The 19,258-nt window shown below is 37.9% G+C and overlaps 1 protein-coding gene across 6 annotated transcripts in view; it reads left to right on the top strand.

Annotated features, from left to right (window-relative positions):
• Positions 1-19,258, top strand: part of GOLGA4 (golgin A4) — a 135,339-nt gene that overhangs the window by 31,753 nt on the left and 84,328 nt on the right. For all 6 annotated transcript variants that reach the window (XM_059390576.1, XM_059390575.1, XM_059390574.1 and 3 more), the window contains 3 exons: positions 9,924-10,238; positions 13,059-13,106; positions 16,442-16,498. In XM_059390576.1, coding sequence (XP_059246559.1) covers positions 9,924-10,238; positions 13,059-13,106; positions 16,442-16,498 — 420 coding nt within the window. The remainder of the gene's footprint in view (positions 1-9,923; positions 10,239-13,058; positions 13,107-16,441; positions 16,499-19,258) is intronic.

The following is a 19,258-nucleotide window of genomic DNA, read 5'->3' as shown; positions in this document are numbered from 1 at the left end:
TAAAAAGAAGGAAACAAAATTCATTAAAAATGTCATAAGGGCAGCAGTGGTTGAAAGAATATTTGTTTGCTTTGGCTTTGGTAATGATATTATCATTAACCTGGCTGTTCTCAGCAGTCTCTAATGTAGGGCAAAACATTTTTAATCTGTGAACCTAGAGCATGTATGTAGACAATTTATGAACTAAATGATGTACGAAATTATATAGACTAACCATTCTAAACTATTGTCTAATAAATGTACGGATTAAAGCTTCCCAAATGCCAGGAACAGATTCTGTGAACGGAGTACCTCATTCCCTCATGGGGGCTGGTCAAGTTCCAGGCATAGTCCAAGTCCCTGAGCTTGTTGACCCTGGCTTTGCCCAGACTCCCTAGTTAATTCAAAGTCCTCTATAAATATATCATTTTCTATAAATGCCAGGAAGTAGGGGTAAAATATTTGGATGCACCACTCTAAATGGTACTGGACAGATCCAATGATCTTTAATGAATATTATTAAAAATATTATTTAGAATGCCTATTTTCCATTTTAGAAGGGGGTTGGGGGATGGGTAAGCCTGGTAATGGATATTAAAGAGGGCACGGATTGCATGGAGCACTGGGTGTTGTACAAAAACAATGAATCATGGAAAACTACATCAAAAACTAATGATGTGGGGTACTTGGGTGGCTCAGTGGGTTAAAGCCTCTGCCTTCGGCTCAGGTCATGATCCCAGGGTCCTGGGATTGAGCCCCACATCGGGCTCTTTGCTCAGCAGGGAGCCTGCTTTCCTCTCTCTCTCTGCCTGCCTCTCTGCCTACTTGTGATCTGTCTGTCAAATAAATAAATAAAAATCTTAAAAAAAAAAAACAACTAATGATGTACAATATGGTGTCTAACATAACATAATAAAAAATATAAAAAGCTTATATTCCTCTCTTGTAGTCCAAAAAGACTAATACTTTTATGAATGCAAAAACTAGGATGAATGACAACCAGCTTTATGACACATTCAGGAGAAATTTAAGTTTTCATTAAGGTGAAGAATGAGCTTGCATAATGTTCATGAAGTAAGCCTACTGAAGACTTCGGACTTTCTTAAAAAAGCACAACTAGGGGCGCCTGGGTGGCTCAGTGGGTTAAGCCTCTGCCTTTGGCTCAGGTCATGATATCAGGGTCCTGGGGTCGAGCCCCACGTTGGGCTCTCTGCTCAGTGGGGAGCCTGCTTTCTCCTCTATCTCTGCCTGCCTTTCTGCCTACTTGTGATCTCTCTTTCCATCAAATAAATAAAAAAAAATCTTTAAAAAAAACCAACTATTTTTCTAAAAAAATAATAAAGTAGTATTTATTGAGTGTTTACTATGTGTCTGGCATTGTTAAACATTTTACATAGATGATCTCTTTTGATTCTTATAACAAGGGAGATGCCTTTACCTTTACTCAGTCTGTTTTTCAAACATTTTTGTAAAAGATTTTATTTGTTTATTTGAGAGAGAGAGACAGAGAGAGAGAGAGAGAGAGTGCATGCAACCAGTGGGAGCTGCAGAAGGAGAGGGAGAAGCAGGCTCTCCACTGAGCAGAATGTCATGCGGGGCTCGATCCCAGGACTCTGTGATCATGACCTAGGCCAAAGGCAGATGCTTAACGCACTGAGCCACCCAGGAGCCCCTCAGAGTCCATTTTTAAACACACCTGACAAGTTGGTTTTTGGCTGTTATTAGCAAATTGGGAATAATGTATATTCTTTTTTTTTAAAATTTTATTTATTTATTTGACAGAGATCATAAGTAGGCAGAGAGGCAGGCAGAGAGAGAGGAGGAAGCAGGCTCCCCGCTGAGCAGAGAGCCGCTTGATCCCAGGACCCTGAGATCATGACCTGAGCCAAAGGCAGAGGCTTAACCCACTGAGCCACCCAGGCGCCCCAGGAATAATGTATTTTCTTAAAGGGAGTGAAACTTACTATGATTGGGCATCTTGACAGCAGCAGGAAATAAGAGTTGACACCAAGGTAGAAGAGAAGAGATGGTACAAAGCAAGCCCAAGAGTTAGTAAACATAGCTGCCTGTGATTCCCTTATTACTGGCTCAGACATCCTACGTAAATCAGTTGGTTTTTGGCACATAATATGATGATATAACAAGCGTTTATTTCTTTTTTCTTTTCATCACAGTATCTTATGAAAATTTTCAAACATACAGAGAAATAGAACTTTAAAGTGAGCATCTTTGTACCTACCACCCAGATAACTGCCATTGGTACTTTACTGTACTTGATTTATCACAAATCTGTCCCCGTATACATTCTTCTATCTAGCTCCTCAATCCATTTTACGTTTTTGATGCATTTCAAAGTAAGTTGCAGGCCACAGTATCCTTTCCCCTAATCATTTAGCATGTACATTATTAATCAGAGTTCAATATTTGTATTTAAGTATTAATACTTTAAGAAGAGAGAAGGGAAATACCACATATAAGAATTAATTCTCAAGTTAAAAATACAAGTTAAGTCAAATTTGCTATGGAACTGACTTGCTATGGAACTGACTAGTTTCAGAGGTATAATTAGTGGTATAATTATGTATCTAGCTACTAATGATACACAGCCCAGAGGTTCTATAGTAATAAGTTGTGGTGAAAATTTAGTTTATCTGATTAAAAGATCGTTTTCTGCCCAGATTTTTTTTTAGATTGAAGTATAATTGACATACAATATACCATTAGTTTCATACTAGGTGTACATCATAGTGATTTGATATTTTTATATTAAAGTTAGGAAATGATCACCATGATTATTCTAGTTAACAGAATCTGTCACCGCACAAAGTTATTGTGGTATTATTGTGTTTCTTATGTTGTACATTACATCTACCTGACTTCTTTCTGTTGTAACTGAAAGTTTCTACCTACTAATTCTCATTATGTATTTTGCCTTGTTCCCCAGACCCCTCCCCACTCTGGCAACCAATAATTTGTTTCCTCTGTCTTTGAGTCTGTATTGTTTTATATATATTTTTTAGATTCTACAGATAAGTGAAGTCATAGACATTGGCTTTCTTTGTTTGACTTATCTCATTTAGCATAATACCCTCTAGGTCCATCTGTGTCACAAATGGCAAGATTTCATTCTTTTTACATGACTAAGTAAAATTCTTATGTAAATATTTCTATAATATTCATTATATATATGTTATGTATATAACATATATCTTGCATCTTCTTTATCAGTTCACCAATAGGATACTTAGATTGACACTTAGATGTTCCTTCAGTATCTTGGCTAGTATAAATAATGCTGCAGTGAACACAAGGATACATATATTTCTTTGAGTTGGTGTTTTCATTTGTTTGTTTCAGATAAGTACCCAGAAGTGGAATTGGTGGATTGTGTGGTAGTTCTATTTTCAATTTCTACTTTTTGATGCACCTCCGTACTCTTTTCTATAGTGGCTATGCCATTTTACATTCCCAGCAACAGTGCACCAAGCTTCCCTTTTTTCCTACATCCTCATCAACACTTGCCATTTTTTGTCTTTTTGGTAATAGCCAATCAGACTACTGTGAGGGTGATTATTTTGTAGTGGTTTCAATTTGCATTTCCATAATGATTAGCGATGTTGAGTATCTTTTCACATGCCCATTGGCCATCTGCCTGTCTTTGGAAAAATGTCTATTCAAGTCCTCTGCCTATAAAAAAATTTTTTTTATGTTGCATAAATTATTTATATATTTTGGATATTAATCCCTTATCAAATCTATGATTTGCAAATATCTTTTTTAGTTTGTAAGTTGCCTTTTCGTTTTGTTGACGGTTTCTTTCACTGTGCAAAAGCGTTTTAGTTTGATGTAATCCCATTTGTTTATATTAGCTTTTGTTACCCTTGCCTGAGGAGACTGGTCCAAAAAAATACTGCTAAGACTGATGTCAAAGAGCTTACTGAATTGTATCCTTTTTTGAGGTAAATTTTATGTTAAATGAAATACACAATCCTCAAGTGTACATTAACTGAGTTTTAACAAATGTATATGCCAAACCCATATGCTACACCCATACACAAATTATAGAACGTTATCAACACTCTAGAAAGTTCCTTTATGGTTCTTCTCCCTCCTAATCTCTTAGAATTTTTTCCCACTGTACAATGGATTAGTTTTGCTTGTTTAAGAACTTGATATAAGTGGCCTCATGTATGTAATATGCACTGTCTTGTAGAAGGCTTCTTTCACTCACCAGAGTGTTTTTGAGATTTCATTCATATTGTTGTGGTTATCAGTAGTTTGTTCCTTTTTATTCTGTTTAGGACTCCTTTGAATAGATACTGCACAGTTTATTTACCTGCTAATGGACACCTGGGCTGTTTCCAGTTTTCGACTGTTAGGAATAGAACTACGAAACTTTATTGTAGAAATCTTTTTGTGGTGTGTATTTTCATTTCTTCCTTTTTCTTTTTGACTGTTACAGATTGCGTACGAATACTTGATGATGATTTCTAGAATTGCATATACTGTGTATGTAGAATGATGTGTTTGATACATCTCATTTTGACCAAAGCATTGAATGTTTAAATATCTCTTATTAGATCATCGTATCATTTTGATAGATTGACATAACTGATGACATAGTATAAGATATACTATGATGATAGATAGATCATCATATCATTTTGATAGATTAAGACATAACTGAACAAATGTGTACTAAGCAAAGCTTTATGGAAAGCACTGTGGCTGAGACAGAGATAGGGAATGTGGATTCTTTTCTAAATGGGCATAAAATCTGGGGTAGGGGTGTGTGTAGCAGAGATTATGAAAGAAAAACTTAGTGCTTGCTGCATATAATACACTATTTTAAGTATTTTAAGTGTTTTCATTCATTTAATTCTTATAATAATCCTACTAGGTAGTACTGTTACTATTTCCATTTTATAGATGAGAAAAGTGAAACACAGAGGCCTTAAAACTACAAACTAGTAAGTGATAAAGCTGCAAATCAAATCAGGGAAGTTGGTTCAGAGTCTGTATTCTTTTTTCTTTTTTTAAAGATTTATTTTTTTTTAAAGATTTTATTTATTTATTTGACAGAGAGAAATCACAAGTAGATGGAGAGGCAGGCAGGGAGAGAGAGAGGGAAGCAGGCTCCCTGCTGAGCAGAGAGCCTGATGGGGCACTCGATCCCAGGACCCTAAGATCATGACCTGAGCCAAAGGCAGCGGCTTAACCCACTGAGCCACCCAGGCGCCCCAAAGATTTACTTTTTTATTTGGCAGACAGAGTTCACAAGTAGGCAGAGAGGCAGGCAGAGAGAGAGGAGGAATCAGGCTCCCCGCTGAGTGGAGAGCCCGATGTAGGGCTCTATCCCAGGACCCTGGGACCATGACCTGAGCCGAAGGCAGAGCTTTAACCCACTGAGCCACCCAGGCGCCCCTCAGAGTCTGTGTTCTTAACCACTGTGCTGTGATGTCACTGTAGTTTTTCTGGGGCATAAACAATTCAGTTGTTATACCAGCATGTAAGTAACTAATGGTGAGTCAGAGTGAAGTAAGTGCTCCAGTAATGGTTCTGGTAAAAGCTAAGGCCATCAGAAAGGTTATTTCTGATGAGTGAGATCTTAGGTTTCCTAGAAGAGCTGACATTTGAGCTGAGTTTTGAAGGATGTCTGGATTTTCCTATGCAGGGAAATTATGGGCAATGGTACAGAGGCACACAATGATGCATTTGTTTCGGGGTGGGAAGTTGCCTGTTACAACTCAAGTTTTTGGTACGTGGAAGGGTGAATTTAAAGAGAAAAGGGTTTTGGGAAATGGAATCCTTGAATGTAAGCTAAGGAATTTGAACTTTATATTAAATGGGAACCCAGTTTAAGAATTGGAATGAAATCATCTGGATAGTGTTTTAGGAAGACATTTTGGTGGTGGCAGTACAATAGGACAGATTGGGTAAGAGATTAGAGGCAAGGGAACGCAAGGCTGCTGCAGGTATCCAGCTGAAACAGGATAAGGGTAACACAAAAAGAGTGTTAGAGGAATAAAAGGAGGGGTTGAAAACGGGGTCAAATGGGAGACAGAAAGGAATTAAAAGTAACTCTGATGTTCTCATTTATTTTTGTGTGTACATTTCTCCTTCTCTGCTCCCCTTCAAAGTTTTTTTCAAAAATGAATTATAAATCCGTGAATGTCTTTAGTGTCAGAAACCTGACAACAATTGGCATCCCAGTGAGAGTTGAGTTTTTCACATATCAGAGGGCCTGAGGATTAAGGGCACTTCTCCCTTTAGCCTCTTGTCCCCCCACATCCTTGCCACTGCCTTTCACCCTCACAATTACAAGTTGGCCTCCAAGAAGTACATCTTCATTCTAGACAGGAGGAAAGACTGAAGACAAGGACTGAAGCCATATTTCTTTTTATGAAGAAAATGATACCTGTACTGAAAGGTTGTACAGTAGTGTACATTATTGGCTGAACTTTGTAACCAACACTCCAAATCAAGTAACAGTAACAGTAATCAAGTAACAAATTATCAGTATCCTGGAAGCCCTTTTGCTTCCTTCTATTCCCCGCTCTTAACTCCCAAGGGTAACTTCTGACATCTAGGTTAATTTTGCCTGTTTTTGAAATATAGGTAAACAGAATAAAAATGGGTACTCTTGTGTGTGTCTTCTTTTGCTTGATACTTTTTTCTTTAAGATTTTATTTATTTATTTGACAGACAGAGATCACAAGTAGGCAGAGAAGCAGGCAGAGAGAGAGAGGAAGCAGGCTCCCTGCTGAGCAGAGAGTCTGATGCGGGGCTCGATCCCAGAACTCTGGGATCATGACCCGAGCCGAAGGCAGAGGCTTTAACCCACTCAGCCACCCAGGCACCCCTGCTTGATACTTTATTTATGAGATTCGTCTATATTGTCGTGGTTGTGAATCATTCTCATTGCTGTCTAGTATTCCATTGGTGAACAGACTGCAATATATCCATTTGGTGATTCATAGTCATCAACAGTAGCATCAAGTTTGGGGCTATTTTGAAGAAGGTTGCTATAAACTCTAGTTTGTCTTTTCTTGGACATATTTATGTATTTCTATTAAGTATATTCTTAGTAGTGAAATTGCTGATTCAGATTGTGTATAGGTGTTCAGTTTAAGTAAATACTGACAGATAGTTTTCTAAAGTGGACTGCTCCACATCCTTACCAATACTTGGTATTTTCCGTAGTTTTGATGTCAGCCATTCTGGTGGATATGCAGTGGTATCTCTTGTGGCTTTAATCTGTATTTGCGAAAGTGAACGTTCTTACCTGGGTGTATTGTGACTCTGAACAAAACTGGGGTCTGGTTAAAAGAAAGAAAGGAAGATTGGGTTATCAGGTGGTAGCCAGTATATATTGTTCACCTTAACCCAATCATACTTCAGAATACTGCATATGTATTGACTTATTACTCCTCACAAGTACCTTGTGAGGTGAGTGTAGTTGTTATCCCCATTTTACATATGAAGAAACAGAGTCATGGAAGGTTAAGTCATTTGCTCAAGGTTATGTTGCCAGTAAGCTGTAGAGCTAAGACTTGGTCCCAAGATGCTTGGTTTCGTAGCCTGTGGTCTTAGCTACCACATCCTTTAATCAGAAGAGTCTGTTACATAAGCTTGTATATGACATTCTTTTTTGTTACTTTGTTTTTTTATTTAGTCTCCTTTCTCTAGTATTATTGATAATTGCTAATGTTTATTGAGTATTTGCTATACTGTAAGCACTTTGCATGTATTAATGACTCACTAGTCCTTGTGGCATCCATATGAGATGATTGGTATGACTATTATCGTCATATAATTATTTTTATCCCCATTTTACAGAGGGGGAATAAGACTAGTAAAGGGATTTGGTCAAGGTCATGTAGAACATAGTGGTGGAGCCAGGGTTTGAACTCAGGCACCCTTACTTGACAGTCCACAGGCTGAATTGCTGTACTCAGACATGTTACTTCCAAATGTGGTGGAAGTGGCAGTTATTAAGTGTATCAGCTTCTGCAAATACATGTTTTTGACGTTGTTCTTTAGCTTTTGGCTGACCCTAAAACATTATCTCTAGTGTTATTCAAACTTGCTTTACCTTGTCTTGGCAACTTACTATCTCTGTGAAGTGAAAAGCACGTTTTGGCTTAGGTCAGAAGTGGCTAGTAATGGAATATCAGTAAAGTAGTTCTTCAGAGTTTTTGAGCATAGGGTCTGTCCTCTTCCTTAAGACTTTCTCCATCTCCCCCCTCCTCCAATATACAGGTAAAACTTAGACATTATGGAAAAAAAAAACCACCTAGAAAGTACAAAAAAAAAAAATGAAAATGAAAAATCACCCAAAATTTTACCATGGAGAATCACTCACTGTTAACTTTTGGTGTTTATTCTTAATGACCTGATTCTAAGGGTGTTTGTGTGAACATAAACCTATGTTTACACATATGTATGTATATTGTAAAGTACATGTAATTGCTTTAAATCAAAATTAGTTCACAGTATGCATATTGTTTTCTATCTTGATTTTTCCCATTTAATAGTATGTCTTGTACCTCCCTTCATATATCATAATTTATATAATATATCCTCTAGTGGTATACATTTGGGTTTTTTCCAGTTTTAACTATTACAAACAGCTTGTGATAAATCTGTGTATATGAAGAGGGTAGGGCATGTTATCCCCTCTTACTTATTCCCACCTTACCTAATACTATTACTAAATCTCTAAAATCCTTGAGTAAAGTATTCTTGGTTTGATTTTTTAAAATTGTATACTAAAGAGACTCTTTTTGTTTTCCTGTAATCTTTGCCCACACATGCCCTCAAGTCTTCTCTGAGCATTCATTCCTGGCTGCTGAGGTCCTTGCAGGTGACCCTGTGCTGCTAATGAGAATGAGTTTATTGGAAACACCTGCTAAATACTAACTGCTGTCACCTGAACAGAAATGCAGTTTAAAGCAACGTGTTGAATTATACTATTTTTCATTGTTACTAATCAAATGAATGTGTTATTCAAATTAATTAAGATAACAGCTTATTACTATTTCTAACATCAGACTTATTGATCTGTGCAGAGGGACTCTATCTAGCTCAGACTCTTCAGTTGTCCTCCATGATTTTTTTTTTTAAGATTTCATTTATTTATTTGACAGAGAGATCATAAGTAGGCAGAGAGGCAGGCAGAGAGAGAGGAGGAAGCAGGCTCCGAGCAGAGAGCCTGATGTGGGCCTCGATCCCAGGATGCTGGGATCATGACCTGAGCTGGAGACTAAATCCACTGAGCCACCCAGGTCCCCTGCCTCCCTGATATTTTAATGCTTATTTTTATTCCCATTAACAGAATGATAATTAAAGCAGAGCTGGATGTCACTAGTCAGCTCTGCCTAGCATTCTCTTATTGAACAAAGTGGGCTCACTAAGCATTACCCTCACCACCCTTCCTCCATCTCCCTCCTTTGTTGAAGGGAGTGATGAATTGGCACCTCCAAACATACTCAAGGTAAAGCCCACTTGACTTCAGCCACACACTTCATATTATATACTCCCCTTTTAGGTGCTGGGTATGTACTGCGGATACAGATATCACTGCTTCCAAGGATCTTACAGTTGAGGGGACAAGTCCTCACAGCATAGCTGTGGTGTCAGCTGGGAAAGCATGGCATCCATCTCTTTTACAGATGTGCAAGCTGAAGGGAAGTGACTTAGTGAGACGTATTCTACTGCTCGGTGACCAACCTGGGATCTATACCTGAGTGCTCTGACTCCAGGTCCAGTGCTTTTTCAGAAGTAACCAGATGTCTCTTGTTTTTCAGAAAGCATGTGTTATGTACAATGTCAAGAATATAAATTGAATTTGTTAAAACTTTTAATAGATTACTGATAGTGATAGGGAGTACTGAAAGTTTAAATGTGCATTTTAACCAGGTTTTGTTGGGTTTTGGTTGCAGTCTGGTGACATGCAGTCTTTTGCACAGAAGCTTCAGCTCCGGGTGCCTTCCATGGAGTCTTTGTTTCGAAGTCCCCTAAAGGAGTCTCTCTTCCGATCTTCTTCTAAAGAGTCTTTGGTACGAACATCTTCCAGAGAGTCCCTGAATCGATTTGACCTGGACTGCTCTGTGGCCACCTTTGATCCATCTTCTGATATGGAGAGTGAGCCAGAAGACCCGCTCCCTAATTTAGACAGTCTCAGCAAGGAACAATTGATTCAGTGGTTGCGAAGAATGGAACGAAGATTGAGTAGCTACAAAGGAAAATGTTCTGAGGTAGGAGCATGACTTTTTTGCCTCTATATAAAGTTTTCCCATTGTTTTCTGATTCATGTTACTGTATAGTTTTTACTCTTGTGGTTGTCTAAACTGTTGATTCCCTAGATGCACTGATTAGTGAAGGGTCTGTGGCATTATCCAGTTAAGAGATTTTCAGGTGCACAGAAGCCCTTTGGCAAAACCTTTAGTAAAATTTTTGGAGAAGGTCATTGTTTGTAACTTTCTGGTTTGCACATTCTATGCCCCTTTTCTCCCCTAGCCCTTATCTCCAATGTTGCTTGGATACTCAGTGCACAGTACATCATCTTTCCTTCTCACATTTCCTCTCTTGTTCAACTCTTAATGTTGTGGTTCCAAAGTGACTTCTTCTGCCAGCCAGATTTCCATTACACTAACCCCTGTCATGTTTTAGGTAGTTGGGTTTTCTGGTTCACGCACATTATATCTACATTTAAACTTTCCCTCAGATGAGTCTTTAACTGCTAAACCCCTTGAGGATGACTTTGTGTGGTCTGAGAGAGGTTGTAATCGTGCCCCATCTCTCTTTTCTGTTTGTCCTCTTGGGCTGAATTATATAAGTTGCCCTGTGTAGTTAAAACAATTTATCTTTACGAAAGCCTTATCAAGAGCAAGTTGCCCATGAATTTTTTTTTAAAGACAATGCATAATGTTTTATTGTTTTAACAATTTGTAACCAGCATTGCAGTTAATTTTAATTAATGAATAATAAAGTTCAAAGATTGTATATAAAGTTACTCATAACTTTTATTTCCAGTTATGACTACAGTATGCGTAGTTTTACCCTGCAGCCAAAAATAAAACAGAAACCTACAAAATATCTTTTTAAAACTATAAAGTACTGACAAAATAGAAAGGAAGTATTAGGTAAAAATCTATCAGCTGGCTGGAATCTAGAGATGTAAACAGCATTAAAGCCATCTATTTCATGAGGTAGTTGTGGAATTGGGCAACTTTTTCCTTTAAATGTATTATTTTTAAAAAAAGATTTATTTATTTGAGAGTGAGAGAGCTGGAGGAGGGGCAGAGGGAGAGGAATCTCAGGTGGACTCCCTGCTGAGCACAGACCCTGAGGTGGGGCTTCATCTTGTGACACTGAGATCATGACCTGAGCCAAAATCAGGAGTTAGATGCTTAACTGTCTGAGCCTCCCAGGTGCCCCATTTATTTTTTATTTCTATCCATGTTAATAATCATCCTGAATTATTTGTTGTTGTTGACTCAGCCATGGCTTCTTAAGTTTGAAGCTGGGGCAGTAGTATAGTATTTAAATGCAGTGCAAGACACTGCATTTTCTGTTTATAGTGCCATTGAGTTTTACACCATCTCTGTGAAATAGATTTTAATTATCTCTGTTTTGTAGAAGAGGGATTAGAGACTCGTAGATACTTAATCATAGAGATTAAGTCTTGTGCTTAAAGTCACACAGGTAGCAAGTGACAGACTGTGGATTTGATTTTAGGTCTTTCTGGTGGTTTCCACTCTTCTGTGCTGCCCCAGGTCAAGTCATGCAGCTTATTAGGAATGAAGAGAGCATGTAGTCTTTGTCTCTGTAGTCCTTGCCACTGTAGGTAACCAGGATAACATAGTGCTATAAGTGACATCTAATTGTTGGGCTGCTCTTCCACCTGTCCTACTCCCTGGTTTTTGAGTACCATTTTCCTATCCAGTAATAAGAATACCTAAGTAAGGTAATAAGAGGAGGAGGATCATGGTCTTTGGCAGAACTTTTTTCTTCTTTATTGCCGGACTCACCTTCCATTGCTGTCTGCCTTTCAACTCAAGACATCAGCAAATGTGTTTGTGGCACACAGCAACCTTCCAAGGGAAAGGCAAGGCTCAGAATAGGGAAGTACTTCTTCCCCTAAAGCTGTAACCTATGTCTTCAGAGTCCTCTCATACTTCTGAAGTGGGTCCAAATAATTCAGTGGAGCCATGTGCCTAATTTTATTGGTTAATCCATAATTTCATCAGGTTGTGCTAGAGTCTTCAAGTATCTTATTTACTGGCGTTAAATATTTAAACATCTCTTTAGGACCAAAATTACCAGTTTTCATCTGTTGGTTATAAGTTTCTTTCCTGAGATTTTTACCCAGCTGTAGTCATAATTCCTATAATCAGAGACTTTAGAGATTAATTACATTGTGCGTAATAGCCCAAAATAAAAATCACCTGATGAACCTGCTAAATAAACATGTATCTTGTCCCCCAACCCCCACTCTCATTCACTTACTTAGTTTGGGGTGGGACCTCAAAATTTCTCTTCCTAGCAAGCTTCCTGGGGATACTTTAATCCCTACCCCATTCATAATTAAGTGCTGAAATTTGAATATTCTATTTATTTGAGAGAGAGAGGAATAGAGAGCACACAGGAGCAGTGGGGGAGGGGGTGCCAGAGGGAGAGAGAGACTCTCAAACAGACTCCCCACTGAGTATGGAGCCCATTATGGGGTTCAATTCCACGACCCTGAGATCGTGACCTGAGCTGAAACCAAGCATCAGATGCTCAACTGACTGAGCCACCTAGGTGCCCTTAAGTAGTGAAATTTAAAGACGTATGTGTCTGAGGTAAGATCATGTACAGATAAAATACCTTAATTTTGTAGTCAAGTTACATTTTACTTTTCAGAAACTTATTTCTTATGTTTGTTTTGATTGTATGTGCATCTAACTAGGTTGAATTATCTATAAAAGGATTCTTCCGATTTGTGTATTTTTTTTTACTTTTGTAAAGATATTTAGCAGAATTTAGAATATTAGGAATGACTGATGTTATTGGTGACTTTGTCTTTATTTTAGCTTGTTACAGCTTATCAGACTCTTCAGAGAGAGAAGAAAAAGTTACAAGTAAGTGATATCTTGGCTGTGATATTGATTCATACATAATTTTTTAAAAAAATATTTTATTTACTTATTTGACAGAGAGTGAGATCACAAGTAGGCAGAGAGACAGGCAGAGAGAGAGGGGGAAGCAGGCGCCCTGCTGAGCAGAGAGCCTGATATGGGGCTCGGTTCCAGGACCCTGAGATCATGACCCAAGCTGAAGGCAGAGGCTTAACTCACAGAGCCACCCAGGTGCCCCAGTTCATTCATAATTTAAAAACTAGAGACTTACAGTAAAATAGTTCTGACCCTTACTTTTTTTTTGCCCAGAGCAACCTTTCATTTTTTCCTATTTTATTTTATTTCTTTTCAGTGTTCCAAAATTCTTTGTTTATGCACCACACCCAGTGCTCCATGCAATATGTGCCCTCCATAATACCCACCACCAGGCTCACAACACCCACCCCTCCCCTCCAAAACCCTCAGTTTGTTTCTCAGAGTCCATAGTCTCTCATGGTTTGTCTCCCCCTCTGATTTCCCCCATCTCACTTCTCCTCTCCATTTCCCCATGTCCTCCGTGTTATATTTTATGCTCCACAAGTTATTGAAACCGTATGATACTTGACTCTCTCTGCCGGACTTATTTCACTCAGCATAATCTCTTCCAGTCCCGTCCATGTTGATTATAAAAGTTGGGTATTCATCCTTTCTGATGGAGGCATAATACTCCATTGTATATATGACCATATCTTCTTTATCCATTTGTCTGTTGAAGGGTGTCTTGGTTCTTTCCACAGTTTGGCAACTGTGGCCATTGTTGCTATGAACATTGCGGTACAGGTGGCCCTTCTTTTCATTACATCTGTATCTTTGGGGTAAATACCCAGTAGTGCAGTTGCAGGGTCATACGGTAGCTCTATTTTTAATTTCTTAAGGAATCTCCACACTGTTTTCCAAAGTGGCTGTACCAACTTGCATTCCGACCAACACTGTAAGAGTGTTCCCCTTCCTCCATGTCCTCTCCAATACTTGTTCTTTCCTGTCTTGTTAATTTTGGCCATTCTCACTGGTGTAAGGTGGTATCTTAGTGTGGTTTTTCTTTTTTTTAAGATTTTATTTATTTATTTGACAGAGAGAGATCACAAGTAGGCAGAGAGGCAGACAAAGAGAGAGGAGGAAGCAGGCTCCCTGCAAAGCAGAGAGCCCAATGTGGGACTCGATTCCAGAACCCTGGGATCTTGACCTGAGCTGAAGGCAGAGGCTTAACCCACTGAGCCACCCAGGCACCCCTCAGTGTGGTTTTTGATTTGAATATCCCTGATGGCTAGTGATGATGAACATTTTTTCATGTGTCTGTTAGCCATTTGTATGTCTTTTTTGGAGAAGTGTCTGTTCATGTCTTCTGCCCATTTTTTGATGTGATTATCTGTTCTGTGTGTGTCGAGTTTGAGTTCTTTATAGATTTTGGATATCAGCATATATTCTTACTTTTAATAATTCTCCATGTGATCCACGTATTTAACCTATTTTACTACTGGGGATTTTAATAAAGAGAGTGAGTGAAAAAGCCCAGAGATTTTACCTCTGGTAGGGATGGGCTTTTTTAAGTTTTGAATCCCTGCAGTGTTCAAGAGGTTTGGATTTAAGGCATGTTTGCCTCTTTCAAACATGCTCTAGTGTCTCGATCTGCAGGTTTTATCTTTAGGGCTAGAGACATACAACCTTCCTAAACTTTCCCTTCTGTTTTTGAAATACCTGCAGACATTTCTGTTCCTTATCATTCTACCAAGGTCTGAACACAAGCATCCTCTCTCTTTTTTCCTGAGGATGCTTCTTGTAAAGCTCTTGGTCAAGTATGTGGAAAGAGAGGAAGGCATTAAGCTCTTCTGGGTGACCTGCCTCAACCCCCTGGCCCCACTGTGTCACCCTGTTCCGTGGCTAGACATTTCCCACCAGGGTATCCCAGGTGATAATTCACAGGTCAGAGCTAAAAGGAAGTATCCACTCTACTTTGAACAGTGTCATAAGTTTACTGTGCTAAGATATATAAATATTTATCATTTAAAATAATGCTTTATTAAGGAGGGCACATATTGCATGGAGTACTGGGTGTGGTGCATAAAAAATGAATCTTAGAACACTGAAAAAACTAAAATAAAATTAAGATGTACTTAAAAAAATGCTTTATTAATTTCTGCTTCTGTCCTGTCTTGAGAAGGATGGAGAATTATGTTAGGTGTTGGCATTCTGTATATCTGCTGTATCACTTATCATAAACGTTTTAAAATCTTTTAATGGTAAGAGATAAAGAAAAAAGTTATTTTGAAGAGTTTAGCATTTTGTCCCATCTAAAGATGCTAATTACATAACAAAAAGTTATTTAGAAAGTGAGTTTTGGTAAAATTAATTTCCCCATGTACATTATCTTAAAATATTTAATCTGCCATAAATAATCTCCGTGAAGTATAATATTAAACTTCCTGGCTTTGGTCTGGAGTATTATCATCAGAATGGTAACACCAGTTATTTATTGCTGATTCAGTGTTCTCATTGTCCATAACAAGTGTGAAAATTAAGTTGTTACATATGCAGCCATCAAAAAAACCAAAATCTTGTCATTTGCAATGACGTGGATGGAACTAGAGGGTATTATGCTAAGCAAAATAAGTCAGTCAGAGAAAGGCAATTATCATATGATCTCTCTGATATGAGGAATTTGAGAGGCAGCACGAAGGGGTTGGGGGGTAGGGAGGGGAAAAAAATGAGACAAGAAGTAACTCAGGAGGGAGACAAACCATAAGAGATTCTTAATTTCAGGAAAGAAACAGGGTTACTGAGGGGGTGGGGGGAAGGATAAGGTGGCTGAATTATGTCCATTGGGGAGGGTATATGCTATGTTGAGAGCTGTGGATTGTGTAAGACTGATGGTTCACAGACCTGTACCCCGAAGCAAATAAATACATATATGTTAATAAAGAAAATTAAGTTATTACAAATAGTTTTTAGTTTTTTTGACAATGTTTTCTTAAACATAGATCTTTTGAAATGGAGGGTAACTCTGATTTAATCTATTCTATTAATAGTCCATAAATTCATATTCAAAAAGTTCATCTTATTCCTACTTACTCCTAGTGTCTGGGGGTACCTTGCTTGTGTCTCTCTGAAAGGTCTCTGGGTTTTTATTTCTAGATGTATGTAATTTTGCCAGTAAGTGGCGGCAGAGAACTGTGGTTGCCCAGTCTCGGTGTAAAGAATGTATAAAGTTCAGTGACTTGTGCTCTTTTTTACTTGCTTTTCATTACTATGTCATGCAGTTGTTTGAACCAGCTTTTTTTTTTTTTTTCTTTTTAAAATTAAAGGGTATATTAAGTCAGAGTCAGGATAAAGCACTTCGGAGAATTGGAGAGTTAAGAGAGGTAAGTTGTAGTGATAATACTTTGAGAATTCAATTTCTCATATTTATCACAACTCTTAAACTTGTTGGGATAGTTTCATATACACTTGGTTAATTGTAGTAAAAACCAACCAGCCCAATCCTTAAGGCCAGAGATCAACTTTTATGGACTTTATTTCTGTGGTTTCCCTACAATACATGCTGATGGAATTTAGGACATAAGAATGCCTTATTTAGCAATAGAATATCATTTGCCAGCTGACAGTCAGTGGCAACTTTCAAGGCTAACCTGTCTCTTCTATTAGGTATTTGAGGCTTCTTTTCATTTTTCCTAACCAACAGTCTTGATAAAATTAAGTAAAAATTATGTTCCTTGTAATTTTGGGAGGTAATTTTTACAGTGACATATTATAGTTCAGGCAAATATATATCACTTGGAATCATACTTGACTCATTTTTGCTCCTGTCTTATCTTGAGAAGGATGGAGATTATTGGCTTATATTGGTTAGAGCGTAGGATTCTATGTCGTTGCTGTATCACTTAAACATTGTGATGCCTCTTAATTGTAAAATATATAACAAATATATATATATATAACATATATATATATGTATATATAACAAATATAGAAAATTGTGAACAAAAATATGTAGCTCATATGTGTATGGTAAACACTATTGTAACCACCACAGTCAAGAAATAGTGTTGCCAGTCACCCTGAGAGCCTCTCTGTGTTTCCCAACCCAGTCACAGCCCCTCCCTTTCTGCAAAAATAACTACTGACTTTTGTTATGCTTCCTTGTGTCTCTTTAAGGTTTTATCACCGAAATGTTTGCTTCTAGGTACTATAGTCTTGCCTGTATAAAAATTTTTTTGATAAATCTTTTACGTCTCCTTAACTCTATATGTTCCCCCTGCATCCCTTTTCCTTACAGGTTAAAGAACCTGATGATAAATGAGAAGACCCAAAATTACTCATTTGCCTTATTCCAGCATTATAAACACAACACTCTTAGAATAACAATACTAATACTATCACCATCGATTATGATTATTGATATTAGTTAAATAAATTTTTATATGCTATTTGTTTTTCCACCTTTAAAAAATCTTTTTCCGTACTATACTGTTAGATCATAAGCCATTACATATGTATTCTTTCCCTTTTAACCCTTAAGAAAACCCTCTTAGGAAATATTTGTCAGAGCCATATAATGACAAGTTTTAGTTCTTTTTTTTTTTTTTAAAGATTATTTATTTATTTATTTGACAGACAGAGATCACAAGTAGGCAGAGAGGCAGACAGAGAGAGAGGAGGAAGCAGGCTTCCTGCTGAGCAGAGAGCCCGATGCGGGGCTCGATCCCAGGACCCCGGGATCATGACCTGAGCCAAAGGCAGAGGCTTTAACCCACTGAGCCACCCAGGCGCCCCTTAGTTCTTTTTTTATTAGCTGCCTGCTTGTATTAGTTAGCTATGCTGCTGCAGCAAATTACCACAAACTTAGTGGCTTAAAACAACACAAATCTCAGAAATTTGACACAAGTCTTACCAGGCTAAAATTAAGGTGTCATTTGGGCTGTTGCCTAATGTAGGTTCAAGGAGACAGTCTGTTTCTTTGCCATTTCCGGCTTCTAGAGGCTGCTGCATCCTCTGATGCATATAGCCTCTTTCCTCCATCTTCAAAGCTATCAGTGTTACATCTCTGCCCATTTTACCATAATCACTCCTCCCCTTCTCTCTGAACTCAGTTGGCAAAGGTTCTGATTTTTAAGGATCCATGTGATTAGATTGGGCCCCAAAATCCAGGATAATCTCCTTATTTCAGAGCTTTTAATTTGATCACATCTGCAAATTCTCCTAATATGTTCCAGTTTCTAGGATTAGGATTTAGAATCTTTGGGGCCATATTCTGCCTACCACACTACCTTTAGTCAAGACTATAATCAGTGAAATGGCTAAGAGACAGCTAATAAGGGAAAGGAGGAGAAATAAGGGGTCTAGAGGCCATGTAGTAAATTTGCTGTTTGGTGCATATCTATACCATTTTTGTAGTAGCTAAGATATATTTCTGAACCATAATCCTGGTTGTGGCTACATGAACAGAGATTTATTCAGTAATTTATATGTGAGTACTAGGTAGATAAGTGAGGGTCTGGGTATTTTAAATTTTGTTCACAAAGAAAAAAATTTCCTTCAACTAAATAGTATAACCCATTAAATCATGATGAGTATGTAAACATTCAGAGTGCTATATGTCATAAAATGTTTTGTTTCTTTGGAATTAAAGTCTGAATAGAAGTACGTACGGTTTCGTTAGTATTTTATTGACTTAGACTGAGGTAAAACAGTATAATGTTCCTTATTTTGTTATGTCAGGTTAGTCAAGGCATCAGGAAAGATGTTGGGTTTGAGGTTGGTGTTGAGAATAACTACCTTGACTTCCAGTGCTTTGACAAAACCTCAGATGGGAGACCTTCTGGCCAAATGACTGTGATTTGATATTGTTGGAGCATTCATTGTATCCCTGGGGATAGCAGCTTTCTGTACGTTTGCTGTGGCCAAACCAAGAAAGAAGGCATATGCAGATTTCTACAGAAATTATGATTCCATGAAAGAGTTTGAGGAGATGAAGAAGACTTGTATCTCTCAGGGTGTAAAATAACTTTGGAATGTAAAGAATTTCTTTGGGTTGAGTTCCATGGAAGTTTGTCACTGACCTGTGTTTGGTTATGGAATGGTTTCCCTTTATAAGTAAACAACCAACAAATACTAGGGGTAGT

This window comes from Mustela nigripes, chromosome 2, assembly GCF_022355385.1.
Source record: "Mustela nigripes isolate SB6536 chromosome 2, MUSNIG.SB6536, whole genome shotgun sequence".
NCBI lineage: Eukaryota > Metazoa > Chordata > Mammalia > Carnivora > Mustelidae > Mustela > Mustela nigripes.
The sequence above is the reverse complement of the archived record's forward strand: the minus strand, read 5'-3'. Positions and strand labels throughout refer to the sequence as shown.